Source organism: Mobula birostris, chromosome 7 (assembly GCF_030028105.1).
Source record: "Mobula birostris isolate sMobBir1 chromosome 7, sMobBir1.hap1, whole genome shotgun sequence".
In the NCBI taxonomy this organism is placed as follows: domain Eukaryota; kingdom Metazoa; phylum Chordata; class Chondrichthyes; order Myliobatiformes; family Myliobatidae; genus Mobula; species Mobula birostris.
The window spans coordinates 180,579,950-180,606,045 of record NC_092376.1 but is presented as its reverse complement, the minus strand read 5'-3'; the positions used below and the strand labels follow the sequence as shown (position 1 = coordinate 180,606,045).

General features: G+C 42.5%; 1 protein-coding gene across 1 annotated transcript in view; it reads left to right on the top strand.

The window, feature by feature from the left end:
* The window catches only part of LOC140200616 (protein diaphanous homolog 1-like), a 460,372-nt gene that overhangs the window by 79,582 nt on the left and 354,694 nt on the right, over positions 1–26,096 (top strand). Inside the window, exons 2-3 of the mRNA XM_072264176.1 lie at positions 14,002–14,028; positions 20,893–21,042. Of these exons, the coding sequence (XP_072120277.1) occupies positions 14,002–14,028; positions 20,893–21,042 (177 nt within the window). The remainder of the gene's footprint in view (positions 1–14,001; positions 14,029–20,892; positions 21,043–26,096) is intronic.

Sequence of the window (26,096 nt, the reverse complement as noted above, 5' to 3'; positions counted from 1 at the left end):
GCAGAATAGACTGGACATAAGGAACCCCCTTGGAGTATCGCTGTCTCCCATCACCCCTCAATGGCACCGTCTCGTTGCAGGAAAACAAGCCCAGGGCTCCCACTGATTCAGCAATATTGGTGTGTTGCAATGATTCTATATGTTCATACGGGGAAATTATGTGCTGTGTGTTTAATATCCAAACGTTACTTAAAATGTTATGATGCTATTGACTTATAAGTGACTTATTGCTATTTTCATGCGCTGTTACATGAAACCTAAAATAACACTAACATATAGTAAAAGCAGGAATGATACGATAAATACACAGCCTATATAAAGTAAAAATAATTTATGTATAGTGTAGTTTCACTGAACAGAATCGCCAAAAACGATTTGTAGAGAAAATCGGCACGTAGACGCATGCGCACGTCACGCATGTGCACACAGGTGCCCGCGCAAGGCTTCATGGTCATGGTAGTGTTTCTTGGGGTAAACACAAGGTATTTGACTGCTGCTCTTGTCCATTGGCAACCCCCCCCCCCCCCCCCCGGGTTGGCTGGTCCGCAAGAATATTGTCAATAATAAACTGGTCCATGATGCAAAAAAGGTTGGGGACCCCTGCTATAGTCCATCCACTTCAAGGTTCAATGTATTGTGCCTTCAGAGTTGTCCACTGGATGCCTTTTGTTTTTGCCCATCATTCTCTGTAAACTCTAGAGACTGCTTTGTATGAAACTCCCAGGAGATCTTCACTTTCTGAAATGTTCAAACCACCCCATCTGGCACCAACAATCATTCCACAGCCAAGGACATTCGGATCACATCACTACCCCATTCTGATGTTTGGTCTGAACAACTGAACCTTTTGACCATGTGTGCATACATTTATGCATTGAGTTGCTGCCACATGATTGGCTGATCAGATGTTTGCATTAATGAGTAGGTATACCTAATAAAGTGGCTTCTGAATGTATGAGGAATATTAGCCTAGATTAGAGGTTGGTGGGCAGAGATCACTGTCATGTTAGGCTTTTCAGAGCTTTGGGGAAAAACAGTTATGCCATTAAGGAAGAACATTAATGCTTTGAAAGCTGTATGGAAAACTTTACAGATTTTACAATTTTACAGTCTTGACCTGAAATAACATGTCTTTCCCCGCCCAGCGTGCTGCCCAACCCAGCGAGCTCCTGCAGTATTTTGGCTGTTGCTTCAGATTCCAGCATCTGCAGTCTCTTGTGTCTCCATGAATCTCTGGAACTGTGCACCTCAAATGGGAATGCAATCAGAATAAAATCTTTGAATTTTTTAAGGCAGAGAAAATTAGTCCTGATGATGAAGGGTGTGAAAGGTTATTCAAAGCAATGTCCTAATTCAGCTGATGAAATAAGTGACTTTCACTGGGTCATATGGTTAGGAGTGTGGATGTTTGTTGATGATTGCATAATATACAGCTCCTCTGTCAACCCGACAGCAGCAAAGGAACATGGGGCTGAGACTATCATGAATGCTGCCTGATCTGCTTAGTTCCTCCATCATTTTATGTGTTGCTCTGGATTTCCAGCGTCTGCAGAATCTCTTGTGTGTATAATCATGTAGAGTTGTGGTGCAGTCTTGATAGGTCCTCCTAATTTGTGTGTTTATACTTTATTTGTTTATTTAGCGATACAGTACGGAGTAGGCCTTTCCGGCCCTTCAAGCCCTGTCACTCCAGCAACCCCACAAACAAAATGCGTGCAGCTCTCCGGTGAAATGATATCGTATTTGTAAGTAGGATGCCGTGCACAATTCTGATTTGATGGAGACAGACATGAGAAGGCACAGAGGAACATCTGGAGAAATTTTTGAAGTGCCCAGTTCGCTGCCACTGCTACTGTGCGATCGAGAATCTCTGGAGGGAAGGCCCCAAAAATCCCCGGCTTTGCCTGCTGCTGGCGACCGACGCTGGGGTCGAAGCGTTCAGCAGAGATAGTGCTCGGTACTCGGTGTCGGAGGGCTGATCGGAGCTCTCGAAGTTTTCGGACGACTCAGAGTTGGACTGGTTGGGCATGGCAGGGAGAGTTTTCTTCCTTCTCCCGTCTCCGTGAGATGTGGGACTTTTGAGAGACTTTGAACTTTTTTACTGTGCTCACGGCCTGTTCTTCATCAAGTTATGGTATTGTTGCACTGTTGTAACTATATGTTATAATTATGTGGTTTTTGTTAGTTTTTCAGTCTTGGTCTGTCCTGTGTTTCTGTGATATCACATCGGAGGAATATTGTATCATTTCTTAATGCATGCATTATTAAATGACAATAAAAGAGGACTGTGTGTCCTCATAATCTAATCTAATCTAATCTAATAACCTAACCCTAACTTAATCACAGAACAATTTACAATGACCAGTTAACTTATCCAGTACATCTTTGGACTGTGGGAGGAAACCAGAGCACCCGGGGAAAACCTACACATTCCATGGGGAGGACACACAGAACTCCTTACAAAACAGCGCTGGAATACTGGAATGCCCTATGCTGTAATAGCACCATGCCAACTGCTGTGTTGTTGTGGCGCCCCATGCCTAAGTCTCTCTCATTTAATATGCACCTTAAGACCATTTTGTTATTGTACATTTGGACGACTTAAACCCATTATTCCTGCTGGGGCATAGGCTGCCAACAGCAGCCTGCCAGAGTTCTCTATTCTTGACCAGTCCTTCAGTCTTTCAAGGTGTAGCCCATTGAAGATCCTTCCTGTGCAGGGATGAGGACTTTTGAATTTTTGGAGGATAGGGTTGCTAGCCCCAAGCTCAACCCTCCTCATTTGTAGCCATGGTGTAGTGACTTTTGGTCATCTAAGGGAAATGAAAACAAAATCACCTGATACCTGAACTGTAAAATCTATTCCACAAGTCATGTCTGACCTATTATGTATTTTTAGTATTTTCCATTGTTATTTGGTCAGCCGTGTGCTTTCATACTGGATTTTCTTTTCGATAATCCTATGAAACACTGGCGTACTGATGTACTCATGTAAATATAAAATGTTATCTCAAAGTTACAATCGAAATGTACATTGACATAATGTCAATTCGTTTAAAGTTTGAAATCTGATAGAACTGGAGTCAAGTTAATGATGTGGCTAGGTCCATATTTGCATAAAATACCTTAGCATACCTTTTTCTAAAGGCATTTATTATGACATGAGATTCTGCAGATGCTGGAGATCCGAGTAACAAACACAAAATGCTGGACAGATGTCTTGGCCCAAAACATCAACTGTTTAATCCTTTCCATAGATGCTGCCTGACCTGTGTTCATTCAGTATTTTGTGTGTGTTTCTTTGCAGTTTATTATAACTTGGAGGTTGCTTTTCAGTGCATGAAAGCCAAAGTTTGTCAGTTCAATTCCCCTGTTCTTTATCAATCCCCCAACAGTTTGCCTTGGCCATAGAAAAGTACAGCACAGAAAAAGTTCCTTTGGCCCATCTCATCCATGTCAAAACCATTTAAACTGTCTACTCCCATTGACTTGCATTGGACCATAACCCTCCATACTCCTGCTATCCATGTATCTATCTAAACTTCGCTTACATGTTGAAATCAAGCTCACATGCACCACTTGTGCTGGCAACTCGATCCACTGAGTGAAGAAGTTTTCCCTCATGTTCCCCTTTTACCCTTAAACCCATGACCTGTAGTCTGCATAACACTAAGGGGCAGAAAACGCTGGTGGGAGTTGTGTACAGGCCACCTACAGTAGTAGTGAGGTCGGAGATGGTTTTAAACAGGAAATTAGAAATGTGTGCAATAAAGGAACAGCAGTTATAATGGGTGATTTCAATCTACATGTAGATTGGGTGAACCAAATTGGTAAAGGTGCTGAGGAAGAGGATTTCTTGGAATGTATGCGGGATGGTTTTTTGAACCAACCAGAGAGCAGGCTATTCTAGACTGGGTTTTGAGCAATGAGGAAGGGTTAATTAGCAATCTTGTCGTGAGAGGCCCCTTGGGTAAGAGTGACCATAATATGGTGGAATTCTTCATTAAGATGGAGAGTGACATAGTTAATTCAGAAACAAAGGTTCTGAACTTAAAGAGGGGTAACTTTGAAGGTATGAGACATGAATTAGCTAAGATAGACTGGCAAGTGACACTTAAAGGATTGACGGTGGATATGCAGTGGCAAGCATTTAAAGATTGCATGGATGAACTACAACAATTGTTCATCCCAGTTTGGCAAAAGAATAAATCAAGGAAGGTAGTGCACCCGTGGCTGACAAGAGAAATTAGGGGATAGTATCAATTCCAAAGAAGCAGCATACAAATTAGCCAGAAAAAGTGGCTCACCTGAGGACTGGGAGAAATTCAGAGTTCAGCAGAGGAGGACAAAGGGCTTAATTAGGAAGGGGAAAAAAGATTATGAGAGAAAACTGGCAGGGAACATAAAAACAGACTGTAAAAGCTTTTATAGGTATGTAAAAAGGAAAAGACTGGTAAAGACAAATGTAGGTCCCCTACAGACAGAAACAGGTGAATTGATTATGGGGAGCAAGGACATGGCAGACCAATTGAATAATTACTTTGGTTCTGTCTTCACTAAGGAGGACATAAATAATCTTCCAGAAATAGTAGGGGACAGAGGGTCCAGTGAGATGGAGGAACTGAGCGAAATATATGTTAGTAGGGATGTGGTGTTAGGTAAATTGAAGGGATTAAAGGCAGATAAATCCCCAGTGCCAGATGGTCTGCATCCCAGAGTGCTTAAGGAAGTAGCCCAAGAAATAGTGGATGCATTAGTGATAATTTTTCAAAACTCGTTAGATTCTGGACTAGTTCCTGAGGAATGAAGGGTGGCTAATGTAACCCCACTTTTTAAAAAAGGAGGGAGAGAGAAACCAGGGAATTATAGACCGGTTAGCCTAACGTCGGTGGTGGGGAAACTGCTGGAGTCAGTTATCAAATATATGATAACAGCACCTTTGGAAAGCGGTGAAATCATCGGACAAAGTCAGCATGGATTTGTGAAAGGAAAATCATGTCTGGCGAATCTCATAGAATTTTTTGAGGATGTAACTAGTAGAGTGGATAGGGGAGAACCATTGGATGTGGTATATTTGGATTTTCAAAAGGCTTTTGACAAGGTCCCACACAGGAGATTAGTGTACAAACTTAAAGCACACGGTATTGGGGGTAAGGTATTGATGTGGATAGAGAATTGGTTAGCAGACAGGAAGCAAAGAGTGGGAATAAACGGGACCTTTTCAGAATGGCAGGCAGGGACTAGTGGGGTACCGCAAAGCTCAGTGCTGGGACCCCAGTTGTTTACAATATATATTAATGACTTGGATGAGGGAATTAAATGCAGCATCTCCAAGTTTGCGGATGACACAAAGCTGGACGGCAGTGTTAGCTGTGAGGGGGATGCTAAGAGGATGCAGAGTGACTTGGATAGGTTGGGTGAGTGGGCAAATTCATGGCAGATGCAATTTAATGTGGATAAATGTGAAGTTATCCACTTTGGTGGCAAAAATAGGAAAACAGATTATTATCTGAATGGTGGCCGATTAGGAAAAGGGGAGGTGCAACAAGACCTGGGTGTCATTATATACCAGTCATTGAAAGTGGGCATGCAGGTACAGCAGGCGGTGAAAAAGGCGAATGGTATGCTGGCATTTATAGCGAGAGGATTCGAGTACAGGAGCAGGGAAGTACTACTGCAGTTGTACAAGGCCTTGGTGAGACCACACCTGGAGTATTGTGTGCAGTTTTGGTCCCCTAATCTGAGGAAAGACATCCTTGCCATAGGGAGTACAAAGAAGGTTCACCAGATTGATTCCTGGGATGGCAGGGCTTTCATATGAAGAAAGACTGGATGAACTAGGCTTGTACTCGTTGGAATTTAGAAGATTGAGGGGGGATCTGATTGAAATGTATAAAATCCTAAAGGGATTGGACAGGCTAGATGCAGGAAGATTGTTCCCGATGTTGGGGAAATCCAGAACGAGGGCTCACAGTTTGAGGATAAAGGGGAAGCCTTTTAGGACTGAGATTAGGAAAAACTTCTTCACACAGAGAGTGGTGAATCTGTGGAATTCTCTGCCACAGGAAACAGTTGAGGCCAGTTCATTGGCTATATTTAAGAGGGAGTTAGATATGGCCCTTGTGGCTACGGGGGTCAGGGGGTATGGAGGGAAGGCTGGTGCAGAGTTCTGAGTTGGATGATCAGCCATGATCATAATAAATGGCAGTGCAGGCTCGAAGGGCCGAATGGCCTACTCCTGCACCTATTTTCTATGTTTCTATGTTTAGTCCCACCCAATCCTCAGTTGAAAAGCCGTCTTGTATTTACTTATCTGTACCCCTCATAATTTTGTGTATCTCTATCAAATCTCCTCTCAGTCTTCTATGTTCTAAGGAATAAAGCCCTAACCTATACAATTTTTCTTTGTAGCTCAGGTCCTCCAGACCCAGTGACATCCTTGTAGATTTTCTTTGTACCCACTTTATCATCCAGATTGTTGGTGTAGATGACAAGTAACAACAAATCCAGCACCGAGCCCTGCGGCACTCCACTATTCAACCATCTACTGCCACTCTCTGGCATCTCCCACAGCTCTTGGTTTGTGTTTGAACTATTTGTCTAAGTGGTGTCTGAATCCACTACTATTCCAGAGAGTGATTTCTTTCTCTGCAGACCCCATTTATTTTTTTGAAGAGGATGGTTTTGATGTTACAGTTCCGCTGGTGATGCTTTTCTCTGATTCTGAATGTTCAATTTTTTGCCCTTTACTTTGTACAGTAATGAGGCTCAGAAATTGCTTCAGAATGTCTTTTTTCTGTTGGCGTTGCATTATTTATTTTATTTTACTTGCATATGGCATGCTTACCTTTATTCAGTTCAAAATTGGGAAGTTGCAGCTTTATAAAATTCTTCATTGTATCTGGAGTATTACATTTAATTCTTGTTGCCCCATTATAGGGAAGAGTTGTTGAGGCTTTTCAGGGGTTTCACAAGAGGTTACCGGAATACTGCCTGGATTTTGCCCTGAGAGATTGGACAAAGTTTTGTTGTTTTCTGTGGAGTGGTAGAGGTAGAGGGGAGATCTAATAGAGGTTTATAAGATTATGTCATAGATGAGTAGACAGCCAGAATCTCTTTCCTAGGAATGAACTGCCTGGTACCAGAGGGCTTGCATTTAAAGTGGAGTTCAAGGGAAATGTAAAAGGCAAGTTTCTTTGGTGTGATGTACTGGAATGCACTGAGGGGTGCTGGTGGAGGCAAATGGTGGAGGCATTTAGCTAGGTCCATGAATATGCAACGGAAAGACATAGACATTGTGTGAGCAGAAGGGACTAGTCTAATTGGGCATCCGATTACTAATATAATCAGTTTGGCACAGCACTGTGAACCTAAGGGCTCGTTTCTGTGCTGTGCTTTTCTGTGTTCTATACTGTATTGGGATGATTGTTTTGTCAACACATCCAGGTGAGCACACGGGGAGATAGCTTACTTGACCACTGCTACTCTCCCGCAATGCTTACAAAGTGCTCCTCCACCTGCCGTTTGGAAAACCTGACCACTCCTCCATCTTGCTGCTGCTGAGGTACAGGCAGAAGCTGAAACAAGAGGCAGCCATAGTTAAAACTGCCCACTGTTGGTCTGACCTATCGCTCTCTATTCTAAAGGACTGCATTGATGACGTCAACTGGAATGTCTTCCATGATGAGGATGTGGAGTTCATGGAAGGGATCACGAGTTTCATCTGGAAGTGCATCGAGGATGTTGTCCCCCAGGAAAAGGTCAGGGTCTATCCAAACCAGAAACCCTGGATCAATAATTCTGTGCGAGCAGTATTTACATTTACATTTCAAAATGTCCACCATTGTTCCTGTACTCAAAAAGACCAATGTAACATGTCTAAACGACTGGTGCACTTGTCATGCTCGCTCAATAATAAGCAAATGCTTTAAGAAGCTGGGCAGAACTACATCCGCAGCATGCTGCCACGCACACTGGACCCCCTATAATTCGCCTACCAACACAAGTAATTGACGGTTCAGCACCATTGTTCCCTCCAGGCTTGACAAGAAGTTCAGAGACCTCAGCCTTCACCCTGCCTTGTGTAGTTGGATCCTGGACTTCTTTTCAGATTGTCGGCAGGTGGTAAGAGTGGACTCCCTCACCTCTACCCCTCTGACCCTTAACACAGGTGCCCTTGTGGGCTGTGTCCTAAGCCCACGCTTTACTCTCTGAATACCCATGACTGTGTCACCACCCACAGCTCCAAACTGCCAATTAGATTTGCTGACAAGACTGCACTGATTGGCCTAATCTCAAATAATAATGAGGCAGCCTACAGAGAAGAAGACATTACCCTGACACAGTAGTGTCAAGAAAACAACTTTTCCAATGTCGCAAAAACAAAGGAGCTGGTTGTGGACTACAGGAGAAATGGAGACAAGCTAACCCCTATTCACATCAATGGTTCTGTGGTTGAGAGAGTGAACAGCTTTAAGTTCCTCGACATACACAACACCAAGGATCTCACATGGTCTGTACATACTGGCTATGTGGTGAAAAAGGCAAACAGCATCTCTTTCACCTCAGACAGTTGAAGAAGTTTGGTATGGGCCCCCATATCCTAAGAACTTTCTACAGGGGCACAATTGAGAGCATCCTGACTGGCTGCATCACTGCCTGGTATGAGAACTGTACTTCCCTCAATTGCAGGACTCTGCAGAGAGTGGTGCGGACAGCCCAGCACATCTGTAGATGTGAACTTCCCACTATTGAGGATATTTAGAAAGACAGGTGTGTAAAAAGGGCCTTGAAGGATCATTGGAGACCCGAGTCGCCCCAATGACAACATGTTCCAGCTGCTACCTTCCAGGAAACAGTACCGCAGCATAAAGGCCAGGACCAACAGACTCCGGGATGTCTTCCACCAGGCCACTTGATTAATTCATGCTGGTACAATTGTATTTCTGTGTTATATTGACTGTCCTGTTGTACCTACTATTTATTATAAGCTACTATAAATTTCACATTTAGATGGAAATATAACAAAGAATTTTACTCATGTAAATGAAGGATGTAAGTAATAAATTCAATTCAATTGTGGCTATATTGTTGTGACTGAATAAATTGTGTCCTGAGACATAGGTACTGTACTTAGGTACAGTAAAGACCATAAGACATAGGAGCAGAATTAGGCCATTTGGCCCATCGAGTCTGCTCCACCATTCAATCATGGCTGATCCTTTTTTCTATCTCCTACTCAATACCAGTTCCTGGCCTTCTCCCCGTAACCTTTGATGCCAGTCCAATCAAGAGCCTATCAATCTCTTCCTTAAGTACACCCAGTGACCCGGCCTCCACAGCTGCATGTGGCAACAAATTCCACAAATTCACCACCCTTTGGATAAAGAAATTTCTCTGCATCTCTGTTTTGAAAGGGTACCCTTCTATCCTGAGACAGTGCCCTCTTGGCCTAGACTCTCCCACCATGGGAAACATCCTTTCCACATCTATTCTGTCTTGGCCTTCCAACATTTGAAAGATTTCAATGAGATAAACTCCAATAGCCTATTCTTAAACTATTTGGAAATCTTGACGGTTTACCTCGTGGTGTATGGGGGCCCTGGTTCTTGCAATCTCCTTGAAAGCTGCTGGGTTTTGTTTCCTGTGCTCACTTTCAAATCTACTGGTTTCACCATGAAGGTTCTACTGTGTAACCTCTTTGACAAAAAAAGTGAATTCAAAGCATGTTGCAGTATTACTAGAAATAACCATCAGTTGCAAAAATAGCCTAGCCTGATACCCCTAAAGTCTTGAAGGTGTCGGATGTCTCCTTTTGCAGTTGAAGCAAGAATTTCGCTCCTCAGGCCTGCTATGGCATTCTTTCAAATCATAGTTTTTGCTTCCATGCACAAGCACCCATAATCCCTTTATTCCCTTAATCTCTTCCTAAAAATCGTTCAATTTTTGTTTTGGATAATAAACCTGATTCTGATAATTCATGGAGAAAGATGAACTACTTTCTGAAGAAATTTATTGGCATCCTGTTCTGAGTCTCCAGTTTCCTTGTTTTGCGGCTGTGACTCTTAATCCACGTTGACTTGACTCAGTCTGCGCACTCTTCTCAACAACTCATTATCACTCCCTTGAAGTATATTCTGTGTTTTCTTGCTACTAGTGTCAAGCTAACTGGACTTTGATTCCCAGTTTGCTCACTCCCACAAATAGCATCTTGATGATAAATTCTGTCCAGCCAGCTCATCAGTGATTATTGCTCAGATGAGTGAACAAGTTTTGTTTTAATTGTTTTGTTTTAACTAAGTGTCCACTTTATCAGGCACATCTGTACACCTGCCCATTAATACAAATATCTGTTTAGTCATTGATGTGCCAGTGTCTCAGTGTATGGTTAAGAGGTTAAACACGAGATTGTCTGCAGAGCTGGAAATCCAGAGTAACACACACAAAGTGCTCAGCAGCCCAATAGCAGCGAGAAAGGTCTTGGCCTGGGGGCGGTGGCAGCTGAGGTCCACGTGTGAACAGGAGTTAGAAGCTGTGTAATTCATGGTCTAAGGGTGTCTATGGTCATTGGAACCAGAGTTCAGGAGTCTCTCCTCTCTCCTGTCCTACCAGATTCCTCCTTCTCCAGCCCTTTACCTTTCCTTCCCACCTGGCTTCATCTATGGCGGGGGAGGGCTTTTCCTGCCATGGACTGGGCTGTATCCACCACTTTTGGAGGTGTTTCCAGTTTTGGACACTGGAGTTTCCATACCAGGCTGTTATGCAGCCAGTCAGGATACACTCCACTGCGCACCTATATAACTTTGAGCATTCCATGCTCGTGTTGGACCATAGAACATAGAATAGTACAGCACAGTACAGGCCCTTCGGCCCACAATGTTGTACCGACCCTCAGACCCTGCCTCCCATATAAACCCCCACCTTAAATTCCTCCATATTCCTGTCTAGTAGTCTCTTAAACTTCACGAGTGTATCTGCCTCCACCACTGACTCAGGCAGTGCATTCCACGCACCAACCACTCTCTGAGTAAAAAACCTTCCTCCAATATCCCCCTTGAACTTCCCACCCCTTACCTTAAAGCCATGTCCTCTTGTATTGAACAGTGGTGCCCTGGGGAAGAGGCGCTGGCTATCCACTCTATCTATTCCTCTTACTATCTTGTATACCTCTATCATATCTCCTCTCATCCTCCTTCTCTCCAAAGAGTAAACCCCTAGCTCCCTTAATCCCAGATCATAATGCATACTCTCTAAACCAGGCAGCATCCTGGTGAATCTTCTCTGTACCCTTTCCAATGCTTCAACATCCTTCCTATAGTGTTCCTACACACATTTATTTTCTGTAGTCATTTTAATCTTCCAGATTCAAGTCTTGTCTTTGTTATTTTCTACACAGTTCCCTTTCACTGCCACCAGCTTGCCAAGATAAGAATATGCACAAGGACATTTGTACAGAACAGGTCAGACATTGAAAGCAGAACAGGCAGAATCTAACGTGTTTTAAGGAGAGAAGGGATTAGCTTGATTTATCACATATGCATTGAAACATTCAGTGAAATGTGCCATTTGCATCAAATCAAATCTGCGAGAATTGTGCTGGGCAGCTGGTAATTGTTGCTATGCTTCTGGTGCAAACTCTGCATGCCCACAAAGCTGTGACAAATAGAGGGCATGAAATTTAGCTCGATGCACTCTACCTGGCAAGTTCAAGAATTAAATAAGCTGCAGTTTGCTGATTCAGGATGGGAAAAGTGGCCCACAATCAGCAAGTAGTAAAGTCAGCTGACTTTGTAATGAAAACTGCACAAGTTCGGGAGCAAAATTGTGTCGGTTGATATGGTTCAGTAGCTTTCCTTTTCAGAATAAATATGGAGCTGTTTACAACCACTGAACCAGAGCAAAGTGTGCTGTAATACTCTTGGAGAGATGGGGTTGTGGTAACAGTGTTTTCCAGGTAGTGGAGGGGAAATGCATTTTTGTAAGTACATAATATTATAAATAAAATGAAATACTTTTATGAAGCTTTTATGCATCTCAAAGTGCATCACTCCCCCCTGGTGGAAGCTGTCCTGAACTGCAGCAGATATAGAACACAAAACATTACAGCACAGTACAGGCCCTTGGCCCAAGATGTGCCGACCTTTTAACTTACTCTATATCAATCAACCTCCCACACAGTCCTCCATTTTTCTATCATCTGTGTGCCTAAGATTTTCTGTAATGCCCCCCAAAATGAATCTCTCCACTAGTGTTATAGCTAATTTGTTTATTAATCGTTTGTAATTAAGTAAAATATAATGATTGACTAGAGAAATGTTTATAATATTTAAATGCAATGATGTTCACATAAGAGTGAATTAGGTTTTCAATCTATTAAACACAGTGTAACAAAACATTTGGGCAACCTGGAGGTAAATAGAGCTAGTGTGATTTTTATAAAGGATAAATCATGTATAACAGGACTAATAACATTTTTTGAATAAGTTGATGGACAGCACATTGGCAGCTGCATTTTATATAAAGTTCACTAAAACATTGGCTTGCAATAATGCTTACGGAATTGAAGAGACACATTGATATGGGATGGAGAATGGATAGCTGACAAAGCTGAAACAATTGTTGGATTCCAATCTTTTTAATCCCAGGTTCTTTCAGAAGTCAGAGAAGAGGCACAAAACTTGTTGCTTCACGATACTTGTATTAAGTGTTAATACGTTTGTAGAACAAAGAATTGAAAAGCAGACAGTAATAAGAGACCTGGTAAGTGAAGAGAGAGAGAGAAGATGGCATTTTCATGTGGTCATCACTGTAATAATTTATCCTGCACTGTTATCTAACTTTTTTTCTTTGCACTACCCCAGTGCATTGTGTAATGAGTTGATCTACATGAACAATATGTAAGATGAGCTTCTTACTGCACTCCAGTACACGTGGCAATAAAGAACAAATTTGCCACATATATGGTGGCGCAGTCAAGGATCTGTTATAGAGACCCAATTAATTGCTATTTCTTAACAACTGGGGGAAAAACAATAAAAATGTGTGCAAATTTACAGGTAACACAAGATTTGTAGGACATGAAATTGAGCAGGTAGGGAGGAAAAATGTTTGAAGACATTTTGATGAAGGAAGTGGGTGAAACTGTAGGTAGGTTTAAACTGAGATACAGTATGTGGTTCACCTACATTTGGTGAGGAAAGTACAGATGATGCTGAAAATGTAAGAGCAGAGGAAGTTTATAGAGATTTAGTAGCTATTGCAACAAAATCTCAAAGTACAGAAGAGTATCAGACAAACTGAAGCAAAGTTTACTTTTGTGACTGGAAGATTGGAATATTGAAGGGAGAAAATTATGCTGTGCATGGACCACTTCAGCACTGTGCACTTTCTTGGCCACTGCACCTTAGGAAGGTCATAGATTCACCAAAATATTTCCAGGATTCTGGCCATGGAAATTTCTGAGAGTATACCATCTGAGCTTGTATTTCTTGGAACATAGAGGATAACAGAGTGATATAAGTTCAAGTAATGGGAATGTAGAAACTTGGTGACAAGCATGGGGTAAGTCAGTCAAGTCCTTTAGCAATGAAGTTAGCAAGTGCTACTTCGCACAAAATTTGATTGAAATTTGGTACCCACGAAGAGCAGGTTATGTTATATCAGTTAATAAAATTTGAGATGGTTGGTCATACTGACCAAGGGTATGAAATGATAAGTATTCAAGGCAAGTACATGGATACAGATGAGTCACTTAAGCCACCTTAAAAGAATTTTCAAGATTGGAAAGTTCCTTTGCACATCTACACCTGTTTGGGATCAAACCCTTGTGTGACCTGGGCTTGCTTTTGTATAGTTGATAAGTGTGATTGCATTAAAACTGCTGAAAATGTTTTGCAAGACTATTTCTTTGCTGTTTCTTGGGTGTTTTCTGATGTTTCATTTCTCTTTTGGTGGTGGACAAAAACTTATCTCTTTCTTTCTATTTTATCTTTCAATCTATAGACATTTAAGAAACTGATTCCTGATGAGGTAAGTGGCCTGTGCTTTTATTTTTCTATATTCCTTCTTTTCCAGCTTTGTGATCTACTGTGCAATTCATAAATGCATTACTGTGAATTGTAGCATTATTACTTAGTAATGGATTTTGGATTATAAATACCCAGTAAATTGAAATGAACAGCTGGGAGCACTCAGCAGGTGAGGGAGCATTCGTGCAAATGGCAATTAACTTTTCAGTCATTCTTCGTTAGTAAAAATGTTATTTTCTGTTCATATGAACTGATCCACTTCTCTATACAGCCAGATTTTTATTTGTTCTCTGAATGTACATATACTGACAAGGTCACTATTCATCTCCATTTCCAAAATGTATTGGACAGAATGTTGTGTTAGCCCAGAGGTGGCCAACCTTTTACATTCCATGTGTCAGTTTTTTCACGCACGAGTTCAGATCCGCCATACAACCCTTGTACCCCCATTCAATTCTTGTAAAAATATGTTAATATAGACATATATTACATTTTTACATGATATATTGATTAATCTAAAAACAAGATAAACATTACTTACCATAATTTAACAAATATATTTTGTCTTCTTTTGATTTCTTTCTTTTTCTTAATCACATATTCTTTCTGTACCTCAGACCCAAGCACTAGCTTCAGTTTTCCTTCTATTTCAGTCTGATGTTGTGTTTTATAGAGTCTATTAAGATCATGTCTTCTATTATGTGAGAAATTGTTTTCACAAGTAATGCACAACAGTTTTCCTGACAGACCCGCTATAAATAAGAACTCATTTTCCCACTGTTCATTGAATTCACGCTTACTATCACTTTCTGCTTTTCTTTTGCTCATTTTCTTTTGCACTGTGATGGGTAACTGAATGTAAAAACAAGGCTTAATTTTTGAAAAAGTACAAAACTGCAAATGTTCACAAAGGACGAACAAAGCACAACTCCGTAGGGCACGAGTGTCAATTGTAAACTGACTGGCAAAAACCTGCGACGCACCGCTGGTGCAGAGGCCTGGCGCCTCAGGATCAAACAAGTATCAAACGTGTATTGGAACAGTTATGGAACGACTGCAGGACAAAAGTCCTTCTTTCCTAGTTTGACTCATTGAACGTTTTTTAAAATTGAAAACAGATTAATGTGAAAGAAGATAACAATTCGCCAAAAGATGTGCACAAAATAATAAAATCGCTAAAAATAATTGCTAAGTTTTAGATTTATTCTCAGTAAAACCCATTTCTAGCTCTAAGCTACTTGAATTCCTGTTATAGATTTTTTTTTCTACAAATTGGTTTTTGGTTAATACTTTTTGCATGAGTAGGCTTACTTTTTTCTTATTATCACTGGGGTGCAATGCGCCACTTCTAATCATCCAATGTGCCTCAGGTTAGCCAGACTAAAGGCCCTTTAAAAGAGTCCAGATTGGTTAAGGGTAGTTTCGTTATCTCAGTACTAGCTTTTCAGACCAGTTTTAATTAACTGTTTCAATTTAAGAGGATAATGGAATTGATGGCTTTGCAGCTAAGTTTTTGGATGATACAAAGATAGGTTATAGAACATAGAATAGTACAGCACAGTACAGGCCCTTCGGCCCACAATGTTGTGCCGACCCTCAAACCCTGCCTCCCATATAAGCCCCCACCTTAGATTCCTCCATATACCTGTCTAGTAGTCTCTTAAACTTCACTAGTGTATCTGCCTCCACCACTAACTCAGGCAGTGCATTCCACGCACCAACCACTCTGAGTAAAAAACCTTCCTCTAATATCCCCTTGAACTTCCCACCCCTTACCTTAAAGCCATGTCCTCTTGTATTGAGCAGTGGTGCCCTGGGGGAAGAGGCACCTGGGCTATCCACTCTATCTATTCCTCTTATTATCTTGTACACCTCTATCATGTCTCCTCTCATCCTCCTCCTCTCTAAAGAGTAAAGCCCTAGCTCCCTTAATCTCTGATCATAATGCATACTTTCTAAACCAGGCAGCATCCTGGTAAATCTCCTCTGTACCCTTTCCAATGCTTCCACATCCTTCCTATAGTGAGGTGACCAGAACTGGACACAATACTCCAAGTGTGGCCTAACCAGAGTTTTATAGAGCTGCATCATTACATCGCGACTCTTAAACTCTATCCCTCGACTTATGAAAGCTAACATCCCATAAGCTTTCTTAACTACCCTATCCACCTGTGAGGCAACTTTCAGGGATCTGTGGACATGTACCCCGAGATCCCTCTGCTCCTCCACACTACCAAGTATCCTGCCATTTACTTTGTACTCTGCCTTGGAACTTGTCCTTCCAAAGTGTACCACGTCACACTTCTCCGGGTTGAACTCCATCTGCCACTTCTCAGCCCACTTCTGCATCCTACCAATGTCTCTCTGCAATCTTTGAAAATCCTCTACACTATCTACAACACCAGCAACCTTTGTGTCGTCTGCAAACGTGCCAAATCACCCTTCTACCCCCACATCCAGGTCGTTAATAAAAATCACGAAAAGTAGAGGTCCCAGAACAGATCCTTGTGGGACAGCACTGGTTACAATCCTCCAATCTGAATGTACTCCCTCCACCACCACCCTCTGCCTTCTGCAGGCAAGCCAATTCTGAATCCACCTGGCCAAACTTCCCTGGATCCCATGCCTTCTAACTTTCTGAATAAGCCTACCGTGTGGAACCTTGTCAAATGCCTTACTAAAATCCATATAGATCACATCCACTGCACTACCCTCATCTATATGCCTGGTCACCTCCTCAAAGACCTCTATCAGGCTTGTTAGACATGATCTGCCCTTCACAAAGCCATGCTGACTGTCCCTGATCAGACCATGATTCTCTAAATGCCTATAGATCCTATCTCTAAGAGTCTTTTCCAACAGCTTTCCCGCCACAGACGTAAGGCTCACTGGTCTATAATTACCCGGACTATACCTACTACCTTTTTTTGAACAACATTCGCCTCCCTCCAATCCTCCGGTACCATTCCCGTGGACAACGAGGACATAAAGATCCTAGCCAGAGGCTCAGCAATCTCTTCTCTCGCCTCATGGAGCAGCCTGGGGAATATTCCGTCAGGCCCTGGGGACTTATCTGTCCTAATGTATTTTAACAACTCCAGCACCTCATCTCCCTTAATATCAGCATGCTCCAGAACATCAACCTCACTCATATTGTCCTCACCATCATCAAGTTCCCTCTCATTGGTGAATACCGAAGAGAAGTATTCATTGAGGACTTCGCTCACTTCCACAGCCTCCGGGCACATCTTCCCACCTTTATCTCTTTATGGGGCAGGTAGTATTGAGGCAGCAGGAAGTTTGCAGAAGGACTTCTGCAGATTATGAGAATTGGCAAAAAAAAGTGGCAGATGGAATATACTGTGGGAAGTGTATGGTTATGCTCTTTGGTAGAAGAAATAAAGACGTATACTATTTTCTAAATGGGGAGAAAATTCAGAAGTCAGGTGCAAAGGGGCTCGGGAGTCCGCATGCATGATTATCCTGAAGAGTAACTTGCCGGCTGAGTCGTTTGTAAGGAAGGCAAATGTAGTGTTAGCATACATTTCAAGAGGGCTAAAATATAAGTGTAAGGATGTAATGCTGAGGCTTCATAAGGTATTGGTCAGACCATACTTGGAGTATTGTGATTAGTTTTGGGCCTCTAATCTAAAGAAAGATATACTGGCATTGGAGAGAGTCCAGAGGAGGTACACAAGAATGAACAAGTTAACGTATGAAGAGTGTTTGAAGGCTCTGGGCCTGTACTCACTGGAGTTTCGAAGAATGAGGGGTTAGCTTATTGAAACCTATCAAATGTACAAAGATCTAGATAGAATGGATGTGGAGAGGATGTTCCCTGTAGTGGGGGAGTCTAGGACTAGAGGGCACAGTCTCAGAATTGGGGGACCTTCATTTGGAACTGAGATGAGGAGGAATTTCTTCTTCCAGAGGGTGGTGAATCTGTGGAATTCATTGCCAGAGACTGCTGTGGAGGTTAAGTCACTGGGTATATTTGAAGCTTGATCTTCTGGGTGTTAAGGGCCAGGTTGTTGTGGGCACACCACGTGGCCAGGTGCTGGAGCTCGTCCCTGTAGGCCGTCTCGTCATCCCCTCTGAACAGGTCAACCACCGTGGTGTCAATAGACAATAGCCAATAGGTGCAGGAGTAGGCCATTCCGCCCTTCGAGCGAGTACCGCCACTCACTGTAATCATGACTGATCATCCACAATCAGTACCCTTTTCCTGCCTTCTCCCCATATCCCTTCACTCCGCTATCTTTAAGAGCTCTATCTAACTGTCGTCTACGAACTTGATTATGGAGTTCGAACCATGTACAGGAACGCAGTCATAGGTGAAAAGGGTGCACAGAAGAAGGCTCAGCACACAGCCTTGAGGCCCACCACTGTTCAGGGTGAGAGTGGAGGAAGAGAGGTTGTCTAACTTAACTGAATGGGGTCTGTTTGTCAGAAAGTCCAAGGTCCAATTGCAGAGGGATGATACCAAGCTGGCGAAGTTTGGCGATCAGCTTGGAAGGGATCACAGTATTGAATGCCAAACTAAAGTCAATGAACAGCATTCTGACGTAAGAGTTGGGGCTGTCCAGGTGGGTCAGGGCAGAGTGAAGTGCCGTGGAGATGGTGTCCTCTGTTGACCTGTTGGTGCGATAGGCAAATTGATGGGGGTCCAGGGTAGTGAGCAGACAGGATTTCAGATGTGATAGAACCAGTCTCTCAAAGCACTTTGCAATGATGGGGGTGAGTACAACTGGACGGAAGTCATTCAGGCCCGTGGCAGTGGAGTGCTTTGGCACTGGCATGATGGCGGAGATCCTGAAGCTTGTGGGGATAACTGCCTAGGCCAGGGACAGATTATCCCTCTTAACTCCCATCTCTGGCCTTTTCCCTCCATACCCTTTGACTTCCTGACTTCTCACAAACCGAGCAACTTCCGCTTTAAATATACTCAGCGACTTGGCTTCTGCAGCCATCCATGGTAATGAATTCCTCAGGTTCATCACACTTTGGCTAAGATATTTCTTATCTCTTTTCTGAATGGACATTCCTCTGTTCTGAGGCTGTGCCCTTTGGACCTAGACTCATCCACTATAGGAAACATTATCTCTACTTGAGGAGGGGATCTCCTTAATGAGATTCCCTCCTCATTCTTCTAAACTCGAGTTTAGAAGAGTACAGACCCACAACCATCAAACATTCCTCAAACATTAACATTTTCATTCTTGGAAACATTCTCGTGAGCCTCCTCTGGGCTCTCTCCAATGCAAGCACATCTTTTCTTAAATAAGGGGCCGAAAACTGCTCACAAGGTCTTTAGATAGGAATTGTGATACTGTGTGTTCTGACTATTGCCTTATAAAGCCTCAGCATTATATCCTTTCTCTTGTATTTTAGTCCTCTTGAAATGAATGCTAACATTGCATTTGTCTGCCTTACCACTTTACTAATCGGCTCAACCTGCAAGGGAATCCTCTCAAGTCCCTTTACACCTCTGATATTTGAATCTTCTACCTGTCTAGGAAGTAGTCTATGCTCTTACTCCTTCTACCAAAGTGCATAACCATGCACTTCCGTACATGATATTTCACCTACCACCTCTTTGCCCATTCCTCCAATCTGTCTAAATCCTTCTGCAGACTCCCTGCTTCCTCAACATTACCTGCCCCTCCACCTACCCTTGTATCGTCTGCAAATTTGGCCATAAAACCATCGAAATTGTTGTTATATAATGTGAAAGAAATGTGTTCCCAATACCAACTCCTGCAGAACACCACTGGTCCACAGCAGCCAATCAGAACACCTCTCCCCCCCCCCCCCATTCTGACTCTACCTCCTGCCAGTCAGCCAATCTTCTCTCCATGCTAGTATCTTTCCTATAATAAGTACCACGGGCTCTTATCTTGTTAAGCAGTCTCATGTGCAGCAGCTTCATCTTTGGGGCGCATCTATTCTGCGCCTTCTGAGTTGCCCCTAGAAACTCAGCTGCTGCTGTTGTGCCATCATCCCTGCTACTGTTCCCTTCCAATCAACTTTGGTCAGTTTATCTCTAATGCTTCTGTAATTCCTTTTACTCCACTGTAATACAGATACATCTGACTTTATCTTCACCCTTTCAAACTGCTGGGTAAATTCTATCATATTATGACTACAGTCTCTGATAGGTTCCTTTACCTTAAGCTCCCTAATCAAATCTGGTTCATTACATAACACCCAATTCAGAATTATCTTTCTTCTAGTGAGCTCAACTATAAGCTGCTCTAAAAAGCCACTTCGTAGGCATTCTACAAATTCCCTCTCTTGGGATCCAGCACCAACCTGATTTTTCCCAGTCTGCCTGCTTATTAAAGTCCTTCATGACTACCCTAACATTGCCCTTATTATATGCCTTTCTACCACTTGTTGTAATCTATATCCCACATCCTGACTACTGTTTAGAGGTCTGTGTACAACTCTCATTAGGGTCTTTTTACCCTTTCAGTTTCTTAATTCTACCCACAAGGATTCTACATCTTCCAATTCTATGTGATCTCTTTGGAAGTATTTGATTTCGATTTTACAAACAGTGCCATCCCACCCCATGTGCCTAGTTAGTTGCCTGTCCTTTTGAAAGAATGTGTTTTCTTCGATGTTAGGCTCTCAACAGTGATCTTTCAGCCATGACTTTGTGATGCACACAACGTCATCCCTACCAATCTCTACCTGCGCTATGTCATCTACCTTACCTTTGTCTTAAGTCTGTCTTTTGGTTTAATGGTTAATGAAGACATAGGAAATCATACACCTATGTATGTAACACCTCAGATGTACTTGTGTAAAGGGTAGGAGGGAGATTATAATCCACTGAATTCTTTCCAACCTTGTCTTGCAGCTTGAACGGTTCACTAGTATACGAAAGAAGGATAAAGAAAAGCCTAATGTTCACACAAGACACTCATCAGCCTCAATTTATGAAACTCAGTCCTCTGTTCTGACGGGAGTCACTGATGATGAGGTCCTCGAACTGTTTGAGCAGATGTTGGTAGGTACTTCATTCTTTAGCCTTGTACAGTTCAATATTAAATAGATTTAACCATGATGTAATGTCCAAACCATGGAAATTTACAGCAAATGTATAAAATGTTGGGCACCTGCTACTGGTATTATCATGTTGATATCTCAGGTAGTAATGGAGAAGCTCCTTACCTGAATTATGTTTTATCTTTCACTGGTGCATTAAACACTGTGATGTTTCAGGGAGAATGAGAGTTATCTGAACGCTGTGCTTCAGGAAGTAGTCTCTCCTATTAGATTAACTGCTTTGAACTCAGTTTGTGATCTGGGGCAAGAGGGTATGACTGTGAGTGGGGCAGGTTGGGGGATTATTTGGGTTTTCTAAAAGTGAATCATAAAAGTCAGGGTTATTTCATCCTAATGAAGAAGAAGCATTCTAAATAGAGGATGAGGCAACTGTAGCTGACGTGGGAAGTCAAGGACAGCACAAAAGCAAAATAAAGCATATGCCATTGCAAAAATTACTGGGAGCTAGAGAATTGGGAAGCTCTTAAAAATCAGCAGAAGGCAACTAGCAAAGCAGTAAGATATTAAAAGATGAAATATGAAGGTAACTTAGCCAATAAATAACCAAAAATGAGGATTCTTAAAAATTCAAATGTATAAAAATAAGAGGGGTAAAAATGAACAATGAAGCTGCTGAGAAAACAATACTGAGATGTAATAATGGGGAACAGATTCTTCTTGTCTTCTTTGAATTTGCATCATTTTGAATCTGTGAGACTGCCAGTGTTGAATAAGTTCGGAAAGGATAAAGGCAAAATATTGAAAGTTGACATTAGAGAGCGTTGAAAATGGTCCACAGGTCTGTCAGTGGAAGGAGAGACAGTGAGATATTTTGTAAGAACAATCACTTTTGGGGAAGGAATGAATCATGACCAAACATGGTTTTCTGGAATTTTTAAAATTCCTTTGCCCTGCTGGGTTGGGACGTTTCAGTTCTGGTCAAAGTGTTACCTGTGTATAATACTCCTTTGGTCAACATCTTTTGGATAGATCATGGAACCATCTCTTTCATTTTTATGTCTTTTACACGTGTTTCTCATCTTGAATGTGATTCTGAACTGTTGGAGACTATGTTTTGCTACTTGAAGATCGTTTGGGTGCTTCAGTGCTCTGCAGACTCCGAGATTCCAGGAGGCAGAGGCTGCGTGAGCAAACCTAGTGGCGAGAAGGCTACAGGATGGTCCACGAGTCTATGCTTGACCCCATTTCACCGATTAAAGTGACATGGGTGATTGAAACATCGAGGCGAGCACGGAAGTTTGGAGATCTCTGAGAGGATTCCAAGAGGCAGCGTGCACGAACCTCTTAGCGGGTAGGCTGCAGAATAGGGCGCAAGCCATTGTTTGGCTCCATTTTGCCTATTAAAACTTCCATTGTTCACCGACTAAAGTGATGAGGGTGATTAAAGCATTGAAGTGGAGGGTGAACACTAGCTCCCTGTCTTTTGTTCGCTCTGCTACACTGCAGGAGATGGGAGAGCATACTGCTGAGGAGAGTGTTGTCCAGGTTTTTTCTGTGTTTGGATGTGGACTTGGACTATTAAAATCTTTTTTCAGTCTTATAGCTTTTATATTCTTTGTTTTTTTTTCTCCCCCAATCTTCTTGTTTTTGTTGTGCGGGGAGGTGGGATTCGGGGGTTGATGATTGTGCTGCTTTTTTCTTTTGTTTTCATCGCTACCCGGAGCATTGAAGAATTTCGGAGTTGTACACTTCAGGGGTCCCCAACCTTTTTTGCACTGCAGACCGGTTTAATATTGACAATATTCTTGTGGACCGGCTGACCCGGGGGGGGGGGAAGGGGTGTTAATCACGATCGGAATATAGGTGAAACTATAAGTCTCTTGTACGTGGCTAATACACTCAATTTCGTTTCTAAAAGTGTTTATCTAACGAATTTAATATTAAACACACAGCACAAATCTTTCTCCCATGAATATAGTGTAAACGTAACTTTGTTGGGTCAAATAACGACAGCACAAAAAAGATTGTTACTTATCTTTTCACCCGTTTATTTCTTCGAGCTCGGCCGGCGAGTGAACTTGGACCCGACTTCAGGGAAAGAACCTTTCTCATCTCCCCAGCGGTTCTACAAGTTCACTGCCCGATGTCAGAATTGTCAGAAGTTATAAGGCCACCGGTACAAAAGAACAATTAGTTTGATAACCATTCCAGTCAAGTCAATGGACTATTGATACAAAAGTACAATCAATTTGTTAGACCCTCCAGCCATCTTACTTAAAGAAAAGAATGTCCTACCTGGTTTGCTGGAGCCACAACTTAATTACAAAGATAAGAACATCCATCAAATTTATGCTTTTATTAAGAAAGTAATGTTCTGTCTAATTTTCATCAGGTACTGCTTTTTGTCAAAATCAAAAGGTGTGAAAAGCCCAGAGACATCTACGTAGATCTGGGCGAACTTTAGTCATCTTGCTCCAAAGAAGGCAGCTGTGAGGTGTTATTCAAACACACTGTAGTCACGACATAGTACTTAATTCATTGTTTACAATTATCTGGGAATCCCCCATTCCCTTAAACTTTATCATTCCCTCCTTTTTATCATTACATGATAACTTCTAAGAACAGATTGTTGCTTCTGCAACATGATACAAAACATACCCAACATGCTCCCCATTCTACTTGCTTAGTGTAGGAGGGACAGAAAATTGTTAACCTGGGGGCCTCCCGAAACAGGAGCAGGTCCCCTTAGGGTCATTAAAATCATCATTAACCAATGCACTTTTCAGTCCAGATCAGTTCCGCCAGTAACGTGTTCGATGTATCCACTGGAGCTGCCCTTCCACCTTCACTGCAGTAGGTGTTGTCAGTAGCACTTGGTACGGTCCTTTTCACCTCGGTTCCGACTTCTTACGATCCCAGTTCTTAATCAGGACAAAATCTCCAGGCTCAATGGTGGGGTAGTCACCCTTAGGCTGGGTGTCGTCGTCTCGATTGCCTGTCGTACCTGTGAATGCAAGCTTCGGAGAGTTTTAGTTAACTTGCATAAATATTTTCCCATCTCCTCCCTTACGGTATGCATGTCCATCCTTTCAGGAAGGGGAGGTCGGGCCAGTTCCGACTCCCATGGGGTTCGCATGGGCTTCCCGTATATTAGCTCGATGGGGGATAACTCCATTTTAACTGAGGGTGTGATTCTCATGTGGAAGAAGGCCAGAGATAAAACCTTAAGCCAGGTTAGCCCAGTTTCTTACATAGGTTTAGTTAGCTTGTTCCTTCAGGTTCCATTTGCTCATTCCACTTTACCAGCTGCTGTTGGATGGTGAGCACAATGAAATTGCTGTTTCATTGCCAGTTCTTTTACAGATTTTCTCACCTATCTTAGCAATAAAATGAGGTCCATTGTCTGAGCTTGTTGATTCAGGTAATCCATAACGGGGGATCACTTCTCAATAATATTTTTACTACAGTATTATCAGTAGTGGGTATAGCTTGTTTCAGCTAAATACATCTAATATTACCAAGCAATATTTACAACAATGTACTCTAGGTAGTTCTACAAAATCAAGTTGCAGACAAGAAAAAGGTCCACCAGGCAAAGGGGTAGTTCTGGAAACACAAGGCATTCCCTTTTCAGCATTCATATTTTTCACATGGGTGCTGGAAATCAGGGTGCCACCGCCACCAAGATATTAACCATTCCCTCCTTGCCCAAATGTGTACAATTATTTACATAATCTATCAAGATGGATAAGAACACTGAGGGAACACAAACCTGTCCTGCAGGGGTTACCCATAAATTGGTCTGAGGTTCAAGATGGCAACCCATTTGGGACCGTAGTCTGCGCTCTCCTTCAGGGGCGTCCCCCTAGAATTTACCTATTTTCCCCCATATCTGGCATACCCGTCCTTAGGTTTTTGTCTAATAACTTGTTGGGCTCCCGAGGGGACTAAAAGTGTGGGGTCCAAGGCTGTCCATTTTACTGCTGCACCAGCCCGAGCATTACCTTTAAATATCTCATTAGATTCCCCAGTATGGGCTGCACATCTAATAATAGCCAAAATTCGAGGTAGCTGTAAAGCGGTGAGTAAGTTGTTTACAAAAGGTAGCATTACTAATGGGGGGGGTGGGGGCAGAGGAAGTCAGGAAACCCCAAAGTTCTGTGGTCAGGGCATAACGGGAGTCTATGTAAAAGCTCGCACTTTAATCTGTTTGAGATTTCTTTTCCACGGGCCTTTTCATTTTAAAATTCAAAACGTTAATCAAAGAGGATTCCAGCTTGGGCTTGTACTTTTGCCTCCTCCACTGAAGCTCTTGTTCAGGCCCTTTTTATTTTGTTCCAAATAGTTGTGGACTCCCTCTTCCAAGTCATCTTCATTTATGACTTGGCTTTTTTTTTTAAGGTCTTCTACAAAGAATTGGTTCTGTGGTGGATTCTTCAAAATCAGAACTGAGTACGCTGTTAGACTAGTCTATTGCTGAGATTCAAGTATGAGTCAGAGCAAGTAGCTCAGCTTTCTAGGCAGAGACAGTCGCTGCAAAGGAGACTTGCTCAATTACTTCACTGTCGTCACTTATCGCATAGCCAGAACATCATTTTCCTGCTGGATCCACAAAAGAGCCTCCATCCTCATAAAACATTGCCTCGGGCTTGAGGGGGTATTGCGGAAGGGATGGGAGAGTCTGTCCTCCTTTCACAGTGATCTTGGGGGGTGGGGGTGCAGTTGGTGTGACTGACTTCATGGCCTGAAATTGCCCAGAGATGGGGTACAATGTCTTGGGTTCGGTCAATATTAAAAGAGTGTCTTACCAGATGTCCCGTCTTCACCTTTGACTCCTTCCAGTATCGGAGTTGGCCCGCGGCCAAGTCCCGCCAGTCTCCCTTGGTGCTGGAGGCTTGTTTCGTCAGAGTGTAGGCAAGGAACCCAGGCTCTTTGGCTTGAACCCAGGGCAAAGCATAACGGTGGTATGGGGAACCACCAGTCCTGTCTGTCACCAAAGGAAATCCGGAACTTCGGCCAGTAATGCACTGCCCCCTCTTCCTTTAACCTTTCCAA